This window comes from Acinonyx jubatus, chromosome D1 (genome assembly GCF_027475565.1).
Source record: "Acinonyx jubatus isolate Ajub_Pintada_27869175 chromosome D1, VMU_Ajub_asm_v1.0, whole genome shotgun sequence".
Lineage (NCBI taxonomy): Eukaryota > Metazoa > Chordata > Mammalia > Carnivora > Felidae > Acinonyx > Acinonyx jubatus.
Window position 1 is genome coordinate 107,698,239 of NC_069390.1, and position 20,078 is coordinate 107,718,316.

The window sequence follows — 20,078 nt, forward strand, 5'->3', positions numbered from 1 at the left end:
CATCCTTGTATAACAATGAGTTAGTGCTTTGTGCAGGGTTATTTTTTATAATATTTCCTTGAAGAGAGTGCAGAATTTCCTTTCCTTGCAGAATCTTTTAGTGGTGGTTCCAAAAATTTACTATAGCTTTCTGAACTCTTTATATAGAAATGTAACCAAAATGTCCCATGGGACATGTGAGTGGCAGTGTGGGGACAGAGGTATCCCAGAGGTGCAGGCTAACTGTGGGTGGTAAAGCAAGGCAGACTTTTTAGTGCGATTCCTTAAATGTGTGTGATTTGCTGCTGGTGTGAATGTGATGAAAAATACAATCATTTGCACTCTTTTGGGGAAAAAAAGAGCCATCTCTGGGTGCAAAGTATTAAACACCATGTATCACTTTAATATTCCCCACATTGTGTGAAATTTTCAATAAAAAAATGAATAAAGAATCTAAAAGCAAAACATAAGCCTTTCACATTTGGAAAATTTTCACAACAGAATATGAAATGTTTGCTGATACACTTCTTTCAACTATGAAGCATAAAACTATTTCCTTTAAATATTATATGAATCCTGCTGTGACTTAAAAAGAAAAGTGGCATCTAATCGTGGAACATTAAATGACTTCATTATGTGGCTTACCAGCTTATCTACCAAAACAAAACCTGAATCCATTTTTAGAATGAAGTTTTGAGGTTTGAAGAATAACAATGAAGTAAATACAAATACACGAAGCAGGAGGGAAGCAAGCATTTCTATGCTCAGCATTTCTCTTCTAAGATGAAATGTATGGGGGTTATGTGTTTTTTTTGGGGGGTGGGGGTTGCTGATTTCATTAATAAACAGTATGAATTTTTTTGTATCTCATTTCAACAAAGGCAACATTTCAGTGTACAGAATAAGTACACTGAATAAGTACAGAATAATTAGCCTTAGATGTTAATATTCCCCCAGATACATCCACTTGACTATTGAATTTGTTTAGTTCTTTAAAAATGCAAAGATGTTCTGCTTAAATTCCTACATATTGAAAGTGCATAGCATAGCAATGATAGGTCATATATACTAAGTAAATACTTATAAAACAGACGAATAAATAAGAATTATTTTAATTTTTGTAAAGTGTATTAGTGTATTTCACTTAAGAATTTTCATATTGCCTCTTTAAATAAGAATATTTAATGAAGGATTCTTGCCAGAGAAAATCAAAACAAAATTTACAGTTTTTAAAAATTGTAGCTGTTACAAATACAGAGAGTAGGTTAGAATTACAAAAAACCAATAGCTCTCTGGGAGATAACAGTTTTTATTTCAAAACACTTTATTCCTTTGGATAATTATAGTCTAAGAATCAAAACACAAACAGGTGAATGATAAAAAGAAATAAGCAAACAGGAAAGCAAGCGCTCTATTTTATTAAATGAGCATTTTTTTTCACTTAGTGGAGTTCCTTACAGATTAGTCCAAAATTTGGCTTATGTGAGTAGAGTCATCTTTATTTTACTAGATAGTATTCCTCTTTAGGTTTTATCATTCATCCATTGAAATGCATCTGGACTCTTTTCAGTTTTGGCTGTTATGAATACGTTTTATGGTGATTGATGTCTAGTTTTATACCATTTAGAACACATTGTATATAATTCCAAGTCAAAACATTTGTTGGGTTGGTTTTTCTTTTTGCAGCCCAGGATATGGTCTGACTTAGTGTATGTTCCATGAGATCTTGAAAAAATTATGTACATGCTGCTGTTGGGTGGGTCTTCCCATATGTGTCAGTAAGGTCTTATTTGCTCACTTTGCTCTTTCAATCTGTACGGCTGTTGTAACAAATTACTACAAATTTGGTGATGTAAAACAACAGAAACTTATTCTTACACAGTCCTGAAGGTCAGAATTTAAAATCAAAGTGATGAGGGAGCATAAGGCAAGCTGAGGGCAAAGTACAGGCTAATAGCATCCTGCACCCGCAGGTGGGATTTGGGTGCTATTCCTCGGACACTCCTGGCTGCCCAAGAACAAAGGAAAGGAAAGAAAATAAATGGTTGACTGATAGAGATCACAGTCCTGCAGGATAGGAGTCTCCTTCAGTTTACAGATAACTTAGTAAACTGCAAGAAAAAGACTATCTTATCCATACTCCAATCTGCAGAAACCTATAGACTCCATTTCCTGGAGCCCTAATATCACCCTCATCAAGATGTAAGGGGGTTTAAGTGTTTGCCATGGTGATGTGGGAACTTAAGACAAATGAAAAATGAAATTCCCTTACTGCCTACAGCCCAGTGACAAGTCCTTGAAACAGGCAGAGTGACCTCCCTCTAGGAGCTCAGCTGCCTCAGTGATGACACTGTGCTGGGGCAAAAGGGAATCTTGGCTTAACATTATCCCACCCCACCCCACCCCCACCCCCCGCCTCCCCGGATCCTGTGAGTCTCCTTACTTAAAAATTCCTTTGCAAACCTCCTTTATCTTTAACCCCCAAGTATATGTTGGCAATCATACTTCAACATATGGCTGCTGATATACATCTGAAGGGTCTCATGACTGAGGTTTTACTAAACGGTAATAAATGGAGTTTTCCTAATAGCAGCTAGCCCATCAAGGTCCTGGAAACCTTGCTTCCAAAATTCCTTAGAGACTTAAACTGCCCCTAATCCCCTTTGAACCTGAAGGTATATAATCAGTCACCCTTCGCAACCCCAGTGCAGCTCTTTCTGCCTACAGGTCCTGTCCCCATGCGTTAATAAAATCACCTTTTTGCACCAAAGATGTTTTCAAGAACTCTTTCTTGATTGTCAGCTCTGAACCCCACCATCACCCCAGAACTGCACCAGAAGTGTGGATAGGGCCGTGGACTCTGCAGAGGGTCGGGAGGAGAATCTGTTCTTTGACTCTTCTGGCTTCCGGTGGCTATTGGCACACCTTGGTGTTTCTTGGCTTATAGTTACATTACTCCACTGTGTCTCTTCCTCCACATTGTTATGTGCGTGCCCGCACGTGTGTTCACACATAATCTCCCTCTGCTTCTTCCTTATAAGCACACTTGGGATGAGAGCAGATGGTGTTATAATTTTTGTTTCAATCATTATATCTAATGTAGACAACTTAGGAGAAAGATACTCTGTGGTAAGAACCCATATTCCTAGTTTTTCGGTTGTTTTTTTTTCCCCCCTTCCTGATACTCTAAGATTCCTTCTCTTACTATCTTTCTGTTTGAAAATTTTTCTTTGCCCAGACTTTAAGGGTAGGTCTGTTAGGACACAGACTTTTAGTGTCTCTTTTGCTGCAGATGTCTTTACTTTCCCTTCATTCTTCAAGAATAGTTTCCCCAGATAGAGAATTCAGTGGACAAGTCTTTTCTTTTGATATTTAAACAACTGTGCTACTTTCCCCTGGCCTCCATAGTTTCAGATGAGAAACAAACTTCCATGCAAATTAGCATTACCTGTAAGTAATGCATCCTTTCATTAGGGATACTTTCAAGATCTTTTCTTTGAACTTAGTTTTTAGAAGTTTAATTAAGGTGTGTCTTACAGTGGGTTTCTTTGTGTTTATCCTATTTGAGGCTCACATAGTTTGTCAAACCTGTGGATTTATATTGTTAGTCAAATTTGAGACATTTTCAGCCATTATTTTTCCAGATGCTTTTTCATTCCTGTTCTTTCTCCTTTCCTCCTGGAACTGCCATGATAAAAAGGTCGGATATTGTCGTCGTCATTGTTGTCGTTGTTGTTGTTGTTGTTGTTGTTGTTCTGCAGGTCCTTATAGCTCTGTTCATTTTATCTTATTTTTTAGTCTATTTTCTCTCTGTTCAGGTTGAGTAAATTCTCTTGAACTGTTCTCAAATTCACTGATTCCCTCCTGTGTCATCTTTTTGAGCCCACCCAGCAAATTTTCTATTTTTTGGTGCATTTTTCAGCTCTATAATCAACTTTGGTTATTTTTATATCTTCTGTTGCCTTACTAAGATTTTCTAATTTTTTATTCCTTTCAAAAGAATTTATAATTTCTTGTTGAAACATTTTACGATGGGTTCTTTAAGATTCTTGACAGATAATTCCCATATCTGATTCATTTCAGTGTTGGCATCAACTCAAGGCCTTTTCTCATTCAAGATGTGATTTTCCTGGTTCTTATTATGATGCTTGGCGTCCTATTATGTCCTGGATAGTTTGGCTATTATGTTAGAAGACACCAGATCCTATTTAATTTTTTAAACATTTTAACAAGCAGTCACTGTGTTTAGGTTTGGCATACAGGTCCTGGCCTACTTTTGTAGATAGTAGTTGCAATGACAGTGTGATTTTCAGAGCTCACATGGTCCTATTTTCATCTGTTGAGTTTATTTTATTCTTCCAGGGTTCCCACTAGGCCTTGTTAATGCTGCTTAAGGGAGAAGAACCAGCTCCCAGAGGAGAGATGTCCTGGTGTCTTCATGCAAAAGAGGTTTTTTTCATTCATGTGGGATATGAATACTTCCTGACTGGGCCCTTGTGGCAAGATCCTTCTTGCTGGTGGCTCCAGCTGGGCAGTGCCTCAGGAGGGGGCTTGAGAGAGGGAGAATCTCAACTCTTGTGAAGATACAGAAGTTTTTCAGGCTGGCCATTTGTTTCCTACTTTTGTTTTTTCCTTCTGGATCTAATCCTTTGAAGTGAATGTTACGCTGTGAGAACAAAGACCTCTGTGGACACCAAGGACATATTATTTTGTCCGTGCATCCATAAGTTATATCCTAAAGATGAAATCACATATAGAAGTAATTTTTTACTACCCTGCTATCAGTGGATAGGCATACAAGTAACTATTTCATCTATATCAAGAGCAACAACTTCTATCTTTTCTCATGCCTATTGTGAATATCTCAATAAGGTTACTTTGCCATCACATTGGTTTACATGTAGAATTATTATTGTCCCTTCTGGCCTTGCCCAACATCCTTACCCATCATGCTTCTTCAGTGACTTAGAGCATGTCCTCTGGGTTTAAAATGCTGACTTTGCTGTTTATTAGCCTGTGTGTTGTTAGAAAGCCTCCAACCTCCCTAAATCTGTAAAAAAAAAAAAAAAAAAAAAAAAGGAGAACAGTAATAGGGTACAGTAAAATTTAACAACATGTAGATTAAGTACTCAGCACGGTACCTAGCTGATGGCAAGCACTCAGCAGATGTGTTGAGTTAGCTACAGGCTCATCCTCATCAACATAATTATCATTTCATCTCTATCTTAGACATAAAGAAACCAAAGCTTTGAAAGTATAAATAACTTAAGTTGGCCCATTTAAATGTCAAGAGAACTGGAATTCAAATCCAGGTCTGATTGTTTCCAAATCCTTCTTTCTTAACCATGCTGTAAGCCTTCTACCAATGATTGTCTTCCTAGACTTGAGTCTCATGGGAGCATTGGTTAGTCCACATTCAGTATATGCGGAAATACAGAAATGTGTAGTGTGCAGTTACATGAGCTACTCAGTTTTCAATCACTTCTTGGTTAGACTGGTAAATATTAGTACAGAGATATCTGTGCATTAAAATAAAAATGACCCAGGTAGTTTAACAGAACCTGACCACCAAGATTTCTAAAAGGATGACTTTAACCTTTTGCCCCATCCAATACTCCTTTTTATTATGCTTACCAATTTCTGAAATCTGACAGATTAAAAAGTTTATTTTTCTTATACCTCATGCTCTTTCATTTAAACTTCAGTATAATTTGAGGGGGCACCTGGGTGGTTCAGTTGGTGGAGCGTCTGACTTTGGCTTAGGTCATGATCTTGTGGTTCGTGAGTCTGAGCACCACACTGGGCTCTGTGCTTTCGACTCGGAGCCTGGAGCTGCTTCAAATTCTGTGTTTCCCTCTCTCTCTGCCCCTCCCCTGCTTGTGCTCTGTCTCTGTCTCAAAAATAAATAAACGTTAAAAAATTAAAAAATAAATTTTAGTATAAGCAGGTATAAAACAACCTGGAAATACTTCTCAGAACAAGTATTTTCTCTGTACTCAAACCACAGTCTGCAGTCTTTTGAGAGCCCATGTTGCATGAGGGAGCTAGAAGGGTCTTCTTCATGCTCTTCTCCAGTCCCCTCCACCATACTGTGATAACTTGGAGAAGGGGGATCTTCCTTTACCCTTTTATGCTAATCACCCAGTTCGAGTAAATGGAAAGCAACATATATATCAGTGAGTAAATGAGAGGATTATGCTTAAAAGGATGAAATACTGAGCACTAGCGGAAATTTTACACAAGATAAAGCCAACGTTTGGTTGCGTGAAAAGTACAGCATCAAGCATGGACTCAATTGTATCTCCTTCCCCATACTAGATTTTGATGAGTGGCACAGGGGGAGCAAAGTAAGACATAGCTGCAGGCCTACCATATATTTGTTCTCTGCCTCTAGTTTCATCCACCAGCCTAACTACTTCATGCTACGAAGAGTAATGGAAGATACATTTCTTGAGCACATTCCATGGGGCCATGGAAGGTGACGCAGGTTACACGGATGGGCCGTCTCTGCCGGCCAACTAGTATGCTGTTCTTTCTAGGTCGTTACAGCCCCTTTCCTCTCCAGGTGCGATCAGAAACCTTATTCTGACCCAAATAACTCTATGCATATTGCCGCCTCCTGTGTCTGCTTCCTTTCCTGCCTCTGCTCCTTTCCTCGCAGTGTTCTGTGGGGCGCTGAGCAGAGATAGCATAAACCTGTGTTCCCTGATGGGAAGCATCAAACGTCCATTCCCCAACTTCTCCAGTCCAAGAGCACAGAAAGGAGGGATGGATTTAAAGTACTATTTCTTCAGATTCTTTATCTTATTGGATGCATTCCATTAGTGCTATTCTGATTTGCGGGGTTTACTTTTAGCCTATGTTGAGCATGCTAGTTGAGTGATAGTTACTTCCTAGTAACAGTGACTTAATCATATCTAGTATAAATTTCTGTTTTTTAAAAAATGTTTGTTTAGTTATTTTGAGAGAGACAGTGTGCACACAGGGCAGAGAGAGAGAGAGAAAGAATGAGAGAGAATCCCAAGCAGGCTCCATGCTGTCAGGACAGAGCCCCCATGCTGGGCTTGATTTCAGGACTGCGAGATCATGACCTGAGCTGAAATGAAGAGTCATAGGCTTAACCGACTGAGCCATCCAGGTTCCCCTAAATTTTTATTTTTAAGATCAAGTGGACTATTCCCTAATCCAGTCAGTGCAAGAACCACTACATATTCAAAGGTCTACAAACTGTTTGAAAAATGACTTAGGTAAGGCTAAACAATAATTTTGATTTATCTTAATCTTCTGGACTTTTTCCTGAGTCTTATTTTAATGACAATTGAATGTAGTTATTTTGACAGATAGATTTATCCTAATTTTTATTATTAAGCAGGTTGAAAGGTTTTGAACTGACTCCTGAGCCCGTTTCATGATGTGCCTGAGTGTAATTTCATCTTGAATAAAAAATGTTTTCCTGCCTCATTTCTCATTGATCTCGCTCTTCATCTCACCATTGTCCTTGGAGAGTGGCAGAGTGGGAGATAATAACAAAGATTTCTGTTTCGAAACATGAATTTTTACTCTGGCTGCAAACCATATTTAAATATGCTCATATGAATGCAGAAATTCAGCATAGCTACTAGCACATTTCATGTTCCTCCTCTTCATCAGCGTCATAAATAAACTTTTTTGTGAACCTACTTGTATGAAGAGCGCTGATGAAAATTTCATGTTAATTTTGCAGGTGATGGAAGTCAAGGGACAGATGATCCATGTTCCAGAGTCAAATTCCATCTTATTCTTGGGCTCTCCATGTGTGGACAAGTTGGATGAACTCATGGGCCGAGGGCTGCATCTCTCAGACATCCCTATCCATGATGCCACCCGAGATGTCATTCTGGTTGGCGAGCAGGCCAAGGCCCAAGATGGCTTGAAGAAGAGGATGGATAAACTAAAGGCGACCTTGGAAAGAACTCACCAGGCCCTGGAAGAAGAGAAAAAGAAAACAGTGGATCTTCTGTATTCGATTTTCCCTGGTGATGTAGCTCAGCAGCTGTGGCAAGGACAGCAGGTGCAGGCCAGAAAGTTTGATGATGTCACCATGCTCTTTTCAGACATTGTTGGCTTCACAGCCATCTGTGCCCAGTGTACCCCCATGCAGGTGATCAGCATGCTGAATGAACTGTATACCAGATTTGACCACCAGTGTGGATTTTTGGATATTTACAAGGTATTTGGGTTTAATTGCTTGTACACAAGTACTTTTTAATAGTAAATTAAATTGCATGGGTATAATTTTCTTTTGGTACTTAAACTTGATAGTAAATGATGGAAATCTCTTTAATTTAGAAATTTTATACCAAGTAACAGGTATTTCTGTTTAATGAGTGAACTTCCATTGTGAGTCAATTCATAGTATTGACATACTATAGGTAACCAAATCATAATATTGCTCAGTAAGGAAAAATTCTACAGAGCTAGTTCTCTACATTCATTATTATTACAGAATTTAAGTGCTGAATTCTAGGCAACTTTGCACAACATCATAATTAGTCTTTCTTAGAGAACAGGATTCCAATATAAACTAAGTATTGTATTTTGACAGTAAGAAATAAGTTACGTTAAAATATGCATTGATTATCAGTTATATGATGATTAATCGGTATTTGGCAGTGCATTGTCAAATAACCCTCTAATTCTAAAGGGATGCTTAGAAATGTTCTAGCTATTACCAAATGACCAGTGTTTTTTAGTGGAAGCATCTTACTCTTCCAAGCTAAATAAAGGAAGAGCTTTGAAAATGGGTCACCATTTTTTGGTCTGATTTGGTGAACTCCTTACTATTTTCTTACTAAAAACTGCTATCTTGAACAATTCAGAATCATATCTACCTAATGAATAATTCTGTAACTTTACATAGAATTTCACGTGGATTACACAATGTCAGGGTATATGGCTTTTTTATATAAAGGACAGAAAGCACTTTTAGTATAATTAACAGTAGTGAACTGTAGGCTTTTATTTTCTTCCTTACTAAACCATCTAGACTGCTACTTTTTTTTTTTCATAGCATGATCTGCACATAAGAAGACTTGGAAAGAAACATTGTAGTTTGATATTATTATCCCAGAGGGTGTTTTCATTAAGGTGTCTCTCCTTTGGAGAAAGGTGTTCTTTAGTGCCATTATGTATAATGTGTAGCTGCTGCTAAATATTTTAGTGAGTCTCTTTGGCAAGGTGAATTTTCAGTGTTTGGTATATGTGCAGGATTTGCCTTGTACAGAAGTTCTTATAAATTATCTTCAACTTCCTTATAATTTATTGTTACATAATGTATGGTAGACATAGCCAAATGTCTGATCTTAAACCAGAGAGACACTACAATGAGTTGTCACTGTTACACTCAGTGATTTCCAAAAGGTAGAACAGATTGGCCTGAATTTGCCAGCACATGCCTTTCTCCAGGCTGTGGGCTCTACTGCACTAATCTTAGCAACCACCAATCTCCTTCCTCTATGAACCCCTGATTTGCTGTGTTAGCTTTCTCCAACCAAAGTAGTCATGTTATTTTGGCTCTAAGCTTTTACAACCAAATGAGATACAGATAAATGATAAACAGATAAACAGATTCTCCTTTGAAAAACCAAGGGAATCCTTGATTTAAATGGAAGTGTCAGGTTTTGAGAAAAGAAGGTACGTGATATCTTCTGAGGGTACCACAACAATTTGAAGGTTTAAAAATACAGATTTCACAACATCGTGTTTCCTTTACCTTGAAATAAGCTAGGATACCCCACAGAAAAAAATATGGGAATATTCTGTGTGAGCCTCAAATTTTTCCATATATATATATATATATATATATATAACCATATATATAACCATATATATGGTTATATATACATATATATATATATACATACGTATATGTATATATATATACATATACGTATGTATATATATATATATACATATATATAACCATATATATAACCATATATATGGTTATATATACATATATATATACATATACGTATATGTATATATATATATACATATATATATATGTACATATATATATATAGGCTTTCCATCTTTGTCTGCGTGTGTGTGTGTGTGTGTGTGATATATATAGATTTATATATCTATATATATCTATATCAGAGAGAGAGAGAAAGAGAAGCAAACATTCCTGGTTCACAAATTCTCTTAAACTGAACTGGTTTGGAAATTTTAGCAATAAATTATAAAGTGATATTATTTTAAGGCCTGGTGTTTTTAACATGTCTTTGATGCCAGTATGTGTATGTATCTTAAATAGGTATCTAGGGCAGCTTTGATGTCTCCTCAGGTTTATATGGGTTGAATTTAGGGTTCAGACAAGGAAAACATTATGTGCTGAAGCCAGAGTGATGATGTCATGGCCACACAGAGGGAAAGACTAAATAAAGAAAGAATATTAGCCTTGTACAAGATAAAACAACATACATTGTGAGAAATGTTTTAGGAGGAATATAAAGTAGAAATCCTCTTATATGCCTAATCTGAGATTTCTCATCATCATAAGCAGATCAGCTTATTTTCTAGAAAATTTACACAGTGCTCTTTTGTACCATGAGCTATCTGCTCATTTTTTAATTACTATTGAAAAAAAGTTCCAAAGGTGGTATAGTTCTTAAAGGACCAGATACCTGCTGATTTCATAAAATTAAGAAGACTTTTTGCTGGACTTAAAGTACATGTAGAATTTTTCTGGAATAATCATACCATGAAGAAAAATATGGTGGAATCGACTTTTTAAAATTTTTTTTAATGTTTATTTATCTTTGAGACAGAGACAGGCAGAACATGAATGGGGGAGGGTCAGAGAGAGAGGGAGACATAGAATCCGAAGCAGGCTCCAGTCTCTGAGCTGTCAGCACAGAGCCCAACGCGGGGCTTGAACTCACGAACCGTGAGATCATGACCTGAGCCAAAGTTGGAGGCTCAATTGACTGAGCCACCCAGGCGCCCCGTAGAACCCACTTTTATATTGGAAATGTGAAAGGAAACCAGGTAAATCTGAATACCAAGAAAGACCTAGAGAGAGTGCCCCACAGGGGGGCATTCAAAGCCTGCTATTGCCTAGTAAGACTCTCCTTTCCAAATTGATGGTTGTCCTTTTCTTGATCATGTTATTATTCCATGCTTTCCTATCGTTAGGGAAGATGGTGCAGTGATGGACTCTAATTCCAGGGTTAGGATTCAGCTAAATTAGGCCATAATGAGGAGTAAACCTTCTGTAAAGAAGGAGGTATAGGAGGAAGCTATAGATTTTAATGGGCATATTACTGGCATTGAGAAAATTAAAGCCTTTACAGCACTTGGCTGCCAAGATGTCCCAGGTATATGGATACTAAGTAAAAGTTAGGTAAATTGAAGGAAGCATGGGTTATAATTTTGATCCTTTTATGATTAGAAAAGCAAATATTTAGTAAAAAGTTGGCATAAATAATGCACAATATAACATTTTGCTCCTTGGGTTTTATATGGTGTCGGGGATGAACAAAGAGCCAGTATCTCTAACTTTTTAAATCATTGGCATATAGATGATGACGATGATGGTGGTGGTGGTGGTGGTGATGATGATGGTGATAATGACATTGAATAATGAGGGTTTTGACTCATTTTATATTTTTATCTCTGGCAAACCCATCACTTAGAAATAAGGGATAAGCAAGGAGGGTAAGTGAGCCCTTAGTTCTCCGCTTTCCACTTAGGCAACAGTGCTACAGCATCCCAGTGCTTTCTTAATGCTCTTCATAGAGTTCTCATCTTTACACCTGCAGCCACTTTTTAAACTTCACTTTTCTCCATTTCTGTAACCTATAAGGTTCAGATACTAAGTGTGTCTACCTCAGAGTTGTTTTTCAATGAGCTGATCCCTGCAAAATGCTTAGAACAGCAACGGCTCCATAGTAGTAAATGTACATGGTAGCCACCATTGTTAGTTTTCAGACAGGTATATCTGGACATATGGGAATATGCCTCATGTGACTTCTTTGTATGTTTTGGATATACATACCAATAGCGCATCCAGTGTGTATGAGAAAAGAATAAAATATCTAACTGCATCTCCCATGACTAGCATGTGGAGTTGTTTCTTGATCTCCATTTTCAGGTAAGGAAAAGGAGTTTTAGAAAGGTTAAAGAATCCAGACAGCGTGACTCAGAAATCAGAATATGAACCACAACTTGTCTGGTTCTAAAGCCTACAGTATTGTCACAAGTCCGGGCTGTGATCTATTCAAAGGTAAAATAATAATAATAAAGTGGAACTGTTGTTAAAACGATGTTACATGATCATCATGTCAGGTGATGAAGAAAAATCATATGACCACTTTGCCCAAATCTGCCCGATTCCCTTCCAGGAGCAAATAGTTCAGAGCTTTGAGAAGCTGCATTTAAAAGTTGGGGACTCTTGCCTCTGCCATTCTCCTTTTTTTGTCAGAAACCAGTAGCATCTTCTCTCTTAATTTTATGGATAAATAACATGCCAGAAATGGTACAGTGGGATCACTGATCCCTAGTGTAGGCAAAAGGCAATATAATCTTAAAATAATAAAATTGAATAAAAGCTGATTTTTAAAATCATTTTGACCAGGCATCCCTTAAAGAATACCAGTAATAAAATCCTTTCCTCTTTTGTGGTGGGGGTAGAAGGAGCATTTCTAGTGCAAACTGAAAACTTGGTTTGCAGCTGTCAGTGAAGTTAAACATTGAGTAACACTGCCAGGCTTGGGTTGGGGAGAAGGGGTAGAAAGACACAATGCAGCAGCCAGAAATGCCCCGATCTGTTAGGTCAGGGAACCTGATGTTGAGCATCTGAAGAACAACACAAAGTTCATATTGACAAGGGAATGCAAGTAGTTTAAGTTCAAGTGGAAAAGCTGTACAGCAAGGTAGGAAGGAACAGAAATCCAGACTCATTGGGGAGCAAAACCTTGGAACAGAGCACAAGGAGGCTGGATTACAGGAACCAGAAACCAGGCAGTGTGTCCAGGCAGCAAGTATGAAGACAGGCATCAGGCCAAACTGATACAGAACTAGAGTGTTCCCTGACCAGCACCAGCATTAGAGCCAGAGGATGCATAGGACCCCCTTGGTAGAGACAACAGGTAACCAAATATGGAAACCTCATCACAGGATGTAGAGATGTCCACTGAGCTTTTATAATTTTTTCTTAAATTTATTTATTTATTTTGAAAGAGACAGAGACAGCACAAGTTGGGGAGGGGCAGAGAAAGAGGGAGAGAGAGAACCCTGGTCAGGTTCCGGAGTGTTGGAACAGAGCCCCACAGGGAGCTAAAGTCACAAGACCACAAGATCGTGACCTAAGCTGAAACCAAGAGTCAGTCTCTCATCTGACCCAGGCGCCCCCACTGAGCTTTTAAATGCTGAAACAGGAATTAGACCCACAGAGATACTAGAGTTAGCAGGTTAATTCTTTCCATTCTTGAAAGTGAGTAGAACATATTTGGGGACACTCTTGATGTTAATATAATTTGAAAATTGCCAGGTAGCTTGAGTTCTGAAGATCTCTGAAGGCCAATGGAAACACTGTTGACTTTATAACCTCCAAACTTCTGTAAATACATTACCAATAAAAAGGGCTAGAAAGCCATTAACATGGTATACATTTCACATAATTTATATAAATTGTTCAGTCTGTCTATTAATTATACACTCCTTTTAACTGTAACTCCTTAACTACTATGTGGGGAAAAGCCTGTACATTCTAAAAATGAATACAGAATGCAGAAGTGAACAGTGATACATATCCGCAGTAGGAAGGTTTCCTACCTAGTAGCAGACGGTCAGTGCTCAGGTGTGAGTAGGCATGTTGTTAATACCCCAGGGAAACTGAGAGTCATGTATCCCTTCAGATTCAGACGTTTTGGTGAAGACTGCCTCTGCTTTGCATGGGTAAGCTAGCGGTTTGTAAATTGGGCAGGTAGCTGTACCAGACTGGCATCCCCATCTTTAACCTACTTAGTAGGAACTGAAAGCAGACGTTTCGCACCTGAAGTTACCAGGCCACACAACTCTATGCTTTGAGAATTTTGATATATCTTGTGCCACTATGGAGCTACTAAAGCCTTTGTTCACTGTCCCTGCAGCCAGCTTTCATAAAATTAAGCAGGAGCTCAAGGCTATCAGTCTAGCGTGAATGTGATTCTGCAGGAAAAAAATACCCACATGCCTCCTTTCCCCCTTGTTTTATTTTATGATAAAATAGCCTTTTAAAATGCTTAAGTACTTAGATTATTCTTGGAATTTTAGAAATACATGTATATCATTTTACTCCATTTCCCAGCACTGAGTGCCAGTTCCATTTAATAAGGAGTGGGTGACTGGTTCATTTCCGCCCCCCCCAACATTTACATATTTTCTGCTTCAACGATCAGTGCATATACTTTTGAAATTAAAAGCTACGAACACTTTATACTAGTTCTTTTCAGTGCTTTGGAGCACATCAGTGCCATTTATTTTTGCTGGAAATGAAGTCACAGTGTCTTCTAGTAAGTCTAGAAAAGAGGAATTTCTGAAGTAAAAAATACATATATTCTCATCATTCATTCACTCATTCAATAAACATGTTTGACTTGCTCGCTTGATAACAGGCTATGACTCCCATAGAAGCCTACACAAATGTTATGGAAATTAGTATATATTTTTAGCCTGATTTTAATGAGTAGGGAAGAACTAATTTATATGCTTTCTAAGGTAAGGTGAAAGTTGCAGATAAGCGTTCCGTTCTGATATCTTGTCTACTAGGGGGATTGCATTGTCACTTTCAAAATACCATAATGCCCTAGAAATTTCCTGACGAGGGTTTTGCCTTTAAGTTTTTGCCTTTGGCAAGCACTGGGGATGGAGATAAGGGAGAAACAAGAAGGAGGTTGGGTGCTTTTGCATGTTCTCGGCATCACAGTCTGCGAAAGTGACTAAATCCCAGTGTTCCCGAAAGTACACTACCTGGAGTTCTGGTCTTTCTACATTTAACTGCTTAGTCAACTGCTCTCCTTCAGTCCCACTGTCTGTTAATAGACCAATTTCATCTTTCTCATAGTTCCATTTTACGAGCTCTTAATGAATTAATAATTATTTTTTTAATGTTTATTTTTGAGAGAGAAAGAGTGTGAGCAGGGGAGGAGCAGAGAGAGAGAGAGAGAGAGAGAGAGAGAGAGAGAGAGAGAGAGAGAGAGAGGGAGACAGACACAGAATCCGAAGCAGGCTCCAGGCTCTGAATTGTCAGCACAGAGCCTGATGCCGGGCTCAAACCCATGAGCTGTGAGATCATGACCTGAGCCAAAGTGAGACGCTTAACCGACTGAGCCACCCAGGCGCCCCTCATTTTATGAGCTTTTAAATGAAATACCTGTAAAGTGCTTATTACAGTGTCTGGTCCATAGTAGTGACCGTAAATGTTAACTATCCTTTCTCACATAGGTGTTTCTGGGCATATATGGTGAGTAGAGGGGTGGGTGTTTGATAGGCACATGCTTGGATGTGCATGTGTTTGTACATGAATAACTGTGTGGCCAGTGATTATTAGAAATAGACAAAATGCTCATTTTCTGGGGTTCATTCTTTCTGGTTATTAGAATTACATTGTATGCCAGAGAAAGTCTATGAAGGAAGGGTATGGAGAGAGGTAAAATAAGGGCTAAGAGAGAAGCTCCCAGAAATGCATTATTTGTATGACCTTTACTGGAGCCTCATGGATCCTCATTCCTGAAGACGGGCCCACAGTCTGTCTGCACTTTTATGTGAATAACCCAAGTTACAATATGGCATCTATGAAGATAACAGTGCTTCTTTAAGTAACATTGACTTGTGCAATGTCTGTTACCAACACTATGAAACGGAACTTAAAATGTTTTTTTTATGTTCTAATCTGACATCCTGAATGATTTTCCTTCGATATTCAAACACTGTCTTCTTTTAGTGTTGTGGCAAATTCTGAAATAGAGAGAGAAGGCTAAGATAACGTGGATTGCCAAGCAGAAATCAAAATTGATGAAGTGTCTTGCCGAATTGATCAAACAAAGTGTTTGGGGGTTGTTCTTTTTATCTCTATTGATTTTTTAATCACCTCAAGAGTGGGGGACGCTGCTAAGAGATTGATGGTGGTTGATTTTTATGCTACCAGGTGTCATGGGCTGAATGCTTGTGTCCTCCCCAACTTCTTTTATTGAAACCCTAAGTCCCACTGTGATGGCATTTGGAGGTGGGGCCTTTGGAAGGGGGATCCGGATTAGATGACATGATGAGGAAGGGGCCCTGTGATGGGATCAGTGTCCTTAGAAGAAGAGGAAGAGACCAGAGTTCCTTCTCTTTCTGCCAAGCGAGGACACAGGGAGAAGTCTCTGCAAGCCAGGAGGTCCACCTTCCCCAGTGAACCAAATCAGGCTGCACCTTGGTCTTGGATTTCTGAGCCACCAAAACTGTGAGAAGGAAATTCCTGTTGGTTTGTTTGTTTGTATTAATTAATTAATCTATTTATTTTGAGGGAGAGTGAGAGAGTGAGCAGGGGAGGGGCAGAGAGAGAGGGAGGCAGAGAATCCCAAGCAGGTAGCGCACCATCAGCACAGAGTGTGATGCGGGGCTAGAACTCACGAACCATGAGATCATGACCTGAGCCCAAATCAAGATTCGGGTACTCAACTGACTGAGACACCCAGGCGCCCCAAGAAATTCCTGTGTTTTAAGCCACCTAGCCTATGGTATTTTGTTATTTGCAGCCTGATTGGAATAAGACACCAAGGAAAGGCCTATCCATTCTAAAAACAGTCTGGAAATTTATGATAACAAGTCTCTAGTGAGTTTTCTTAGTATATGAACCCACATTGCTAGAATTTCCTGTATCTACAAGGGTAAATGTTACCTCATGATACAAGTGAAAGATTTTTCACTAGCCTTTATGGGGACTATGTTATTACACAGTGTATGTCTTTTATGTATTAAGCTGTAAGAAGTTAAGCTCTGAGCTCAACAGCATGCTTGCCCTTGTCACTAACACCTTTATCAGAACATTATGAGAAACTAGCTTTTAGTTTGTGTACACTTTGGAATTTTAAGTTTCCCACCTAGTGAGTTACTTCAATATGTTTACTTAAAAATTTCACTTAGGGAAAGCTGGGTGTCTCAGTTCACTAGGCATCTGACTCTTGATTTCGGCTCAGGTCATGATCCCACAGTTCATGGGTTCAAGCCCGTGTCAGGCTCCGTGCTGATGGTGCAGAGCCTGCTTGGGATTCTCTCTCTCTCTTTCTCTCTGCTCCTCCCCTGCTCATGCTCTCTCTCTTTCAAAATAAATGAATAAACTTAATTTTTTTTTCACTTACAGATATCAACTTTTCTTTGTAAAAAATTATTACATTATATAATCATTTCTGTTACCCTTAGGCCATTTAGCAGAGGATTTCTGGCAAGCTTTAGAATGTGAATATGTCAGTTATATTCCCATCAAGGTTTGTAATACGTGGGTATTGGATGCGTTTACTAAAATGGAAATTGGTCTTCTAGACAGGACAGCTGCCTCTCATTCATCTGATAGGATAGCCTCAGTGCAATCTGCAAATCTTATTGAATCGGATTGATTCCGTTATCTTCCTCACTAACCTTTAATTAATGCTATGTAGCAGAAATGTAATGTGATTCTCCCATTTTTTACCACTTAAAAGCCAGTGGTTTAAAAAGTGACTATTTCTTAAAGCAAAGTGGAACTAAAGAAGTGGACTTCACATATACTAAATATAAGCTGTGTTCTAACACAGTGCTGAATGCCTTAATTGTGATATTTGTTTTCCAGAAGAGCACTGTGTCATAGGTGTTCTTATGTCCCTTTTGAAGATGAGCTGAGTAAGTGGCAGAGATGTTATTTGAATTTGGTTTTGATTCAGCTAAGAGCTCATATTGTAGAAAACAGTGGTTGAGATCATTCACATATCAGACAGCTACTGTTCCTAATTAGTTAGATGCAGAACTAGGACCAAAGGTTGTTCTAGCTTTTATATATATATATTTCATAATGTGGTATCCTGCATCCAGTAACTGACAACCACGAGGCAAATTTCATACCTTTAGAATGAAACAGTGGGTACATTACAGGACTGTTCAGAGAGCAAAAAGAAAGAATATCCAAAGCCCTTTATTATGAACACAAGGCTCTTGAAATAATGGCTGAAGGTTGAGTTTGAGTCTTTAAATTGTGATTTGAATTTTAGCCTAGAGTTAAGACTATAACTAGGTCTCCTTTTTTAAGGCATTCAACAAGTATGTACTATTTTTATTTTATTATTATTTTTTAAATGTTTATTCATTTTTGAGAGAGAGAGAGTGCAAGCAGGGGAAAAGCAGACAGAGAAGCGGACAGAGGATCCAAAGTGGGCTCTGCACTGACAGCAGTGAGCCCAATGTGGGGCTCAAACTTACAAACCATGAGAGATCATGACCTGAGCTAAAGTTGGGCACTCAACCTACAGAGCCACCAGGCGCCCCTGTACTAGTTTTTAATATGTGTTGGATTTCATAAAGATTTGTTCTCTTTGGCTCCAGGAAGCTGAAGAGAATCCTTATGCAGAAGTTAAAAAAAATACTTAAGGCACAGTAGACTATCCTTACGAAAGTTGCTGTTCCCCAAAATGAAATAGATTGGCTAGAGCTATATGCTCTGGTTCCTGGAGTAATTCAGACACAGGCTGTGATCTTTTGATGGGATAGATAGAAGAAAATCTCAAAAGATCACATCATTCCACAAGATTCGAAGATTCTAAATACTCAATGTTGGAGCTGTATGTAGTTGGCTAGGAGAATGTTCCTAAAGTGAAAATCAACCTGCTGATTCTCTATTACTGGTTATTCAAATATGACAAATTTGAAATGATTTGGGTTTATTTTTGTAAATGTTTTGTAAAGTAAAAAAAATGAAAATTTAACTTTGTTCTCTTAAATTCAGGTATTTGATTATAAATGTTTGCATATTTTGATGCATTTTTCAAGCTTTGAAATTGTTTTTTTTTCCAATTTGGATGCCTTTTATTTCTTTTTCTTTTTTTTTTCATTTTATTTTTTTTTCAATATATGAAATTTATTGTCAAATTGGTTTCCATACAACACCCAGTGCTCATCCCAAAAGGTGCCCTCCTCAGTACCCATAACCCACCCTCCCCTCCCTCCCACACCCCATCAACCCTCAGTTTGTTCTTAGTTTTTAAGAGTCTTTTATGCTTTGGCTCTCTCCCACTCTAACCTCTTTTTTTTTCCTTTCCCTCCCCCATGGGTTTCTGTTAATTTTCTCAGGATCCACATAAGAGTGAAAACATATGGTATCTGTCTGTCTCTGTAAGGCTTATTTCACTTAGCATCACACTCTCCAGATCCATCCACGTTGCTACAAAGGGCCATATTTCATTCTTTCTCATTGCCACGTAGTATTCCATTGTGTATATAAACCACAATTTCTTTATCCATTCATCAGTTGATGGACATTTAGGCTCTTTCCATAATTTGGCTATTGTTGAGAGTGGTCAAGCTTTGAAATTGTTAACAGGATTTTTAATAATTTAGAAAACTATGAGAAATCAGCTGAAGCAAAACTCTTGTTGGACTTCTGATCCAGCTGTGTGTGTGTGTGTGTGTGTGTGTGCGCGCGCGCATGCACATGCATGTGCCAAGATGTTGCAATGTATTAAAGCTGCCTATTAAGATAATACTGTTCTTAATATAGTCCAAAGCAATATTTTTAATTTCCTATTTTCCTTGAGTACTCAAAGTTTGATATATTTTTTTAAGGTTGTTTGTTTGTGTACAGTGAATGTAGGGGAGGGGCACAGAGAGAGGGAGAGAGAGAATCCCAGGCAGGCTCTGAGCTGTCAGTGCAGAGCCCAACTTGGGTCTCAATCACATGACCCTCGGATCATGACCCAAGCTGCTGCAATCAAGAGTCAGATGCTCAACGCACTGAGCCACGCAGGTGCCCCTCAAAGTTTGATATTGTATAGATTTTTTTATGCTGTCATGGAAAGGAAACTTTGTGCCTCTCTCTCTTCCCACTTAACCTAATTTCATTGCTC

The 20,078-nt window shown here is 38.4% G+C and overlaps 1 protein-coding gene across 2 annotated transcripts in view; it reads left to right on the forward strand.

Moving 5' to 3' along the window:
* Positions 1-20,078, forward strand: part of GUCY1A2 (guanylate cyclase 1 soluble subunit alpha 2) — a 318,707-nt gene that overhangs the window by 183,194 nt on the left and 115,435 nt on the right. For both annotated transcript variants that reach the window (XM_053204169.1, XM_053204170.1), the window contains exon 5: positions 7,703-8,188. In XM_053204169.1, the coding sequence (XP_053060144.1) occupies positions 7,703-8,188 (486 nt within the window). The remainder of the gene's footprint in view (positions 1-7,702; positions 8,189-20,078) is intronic.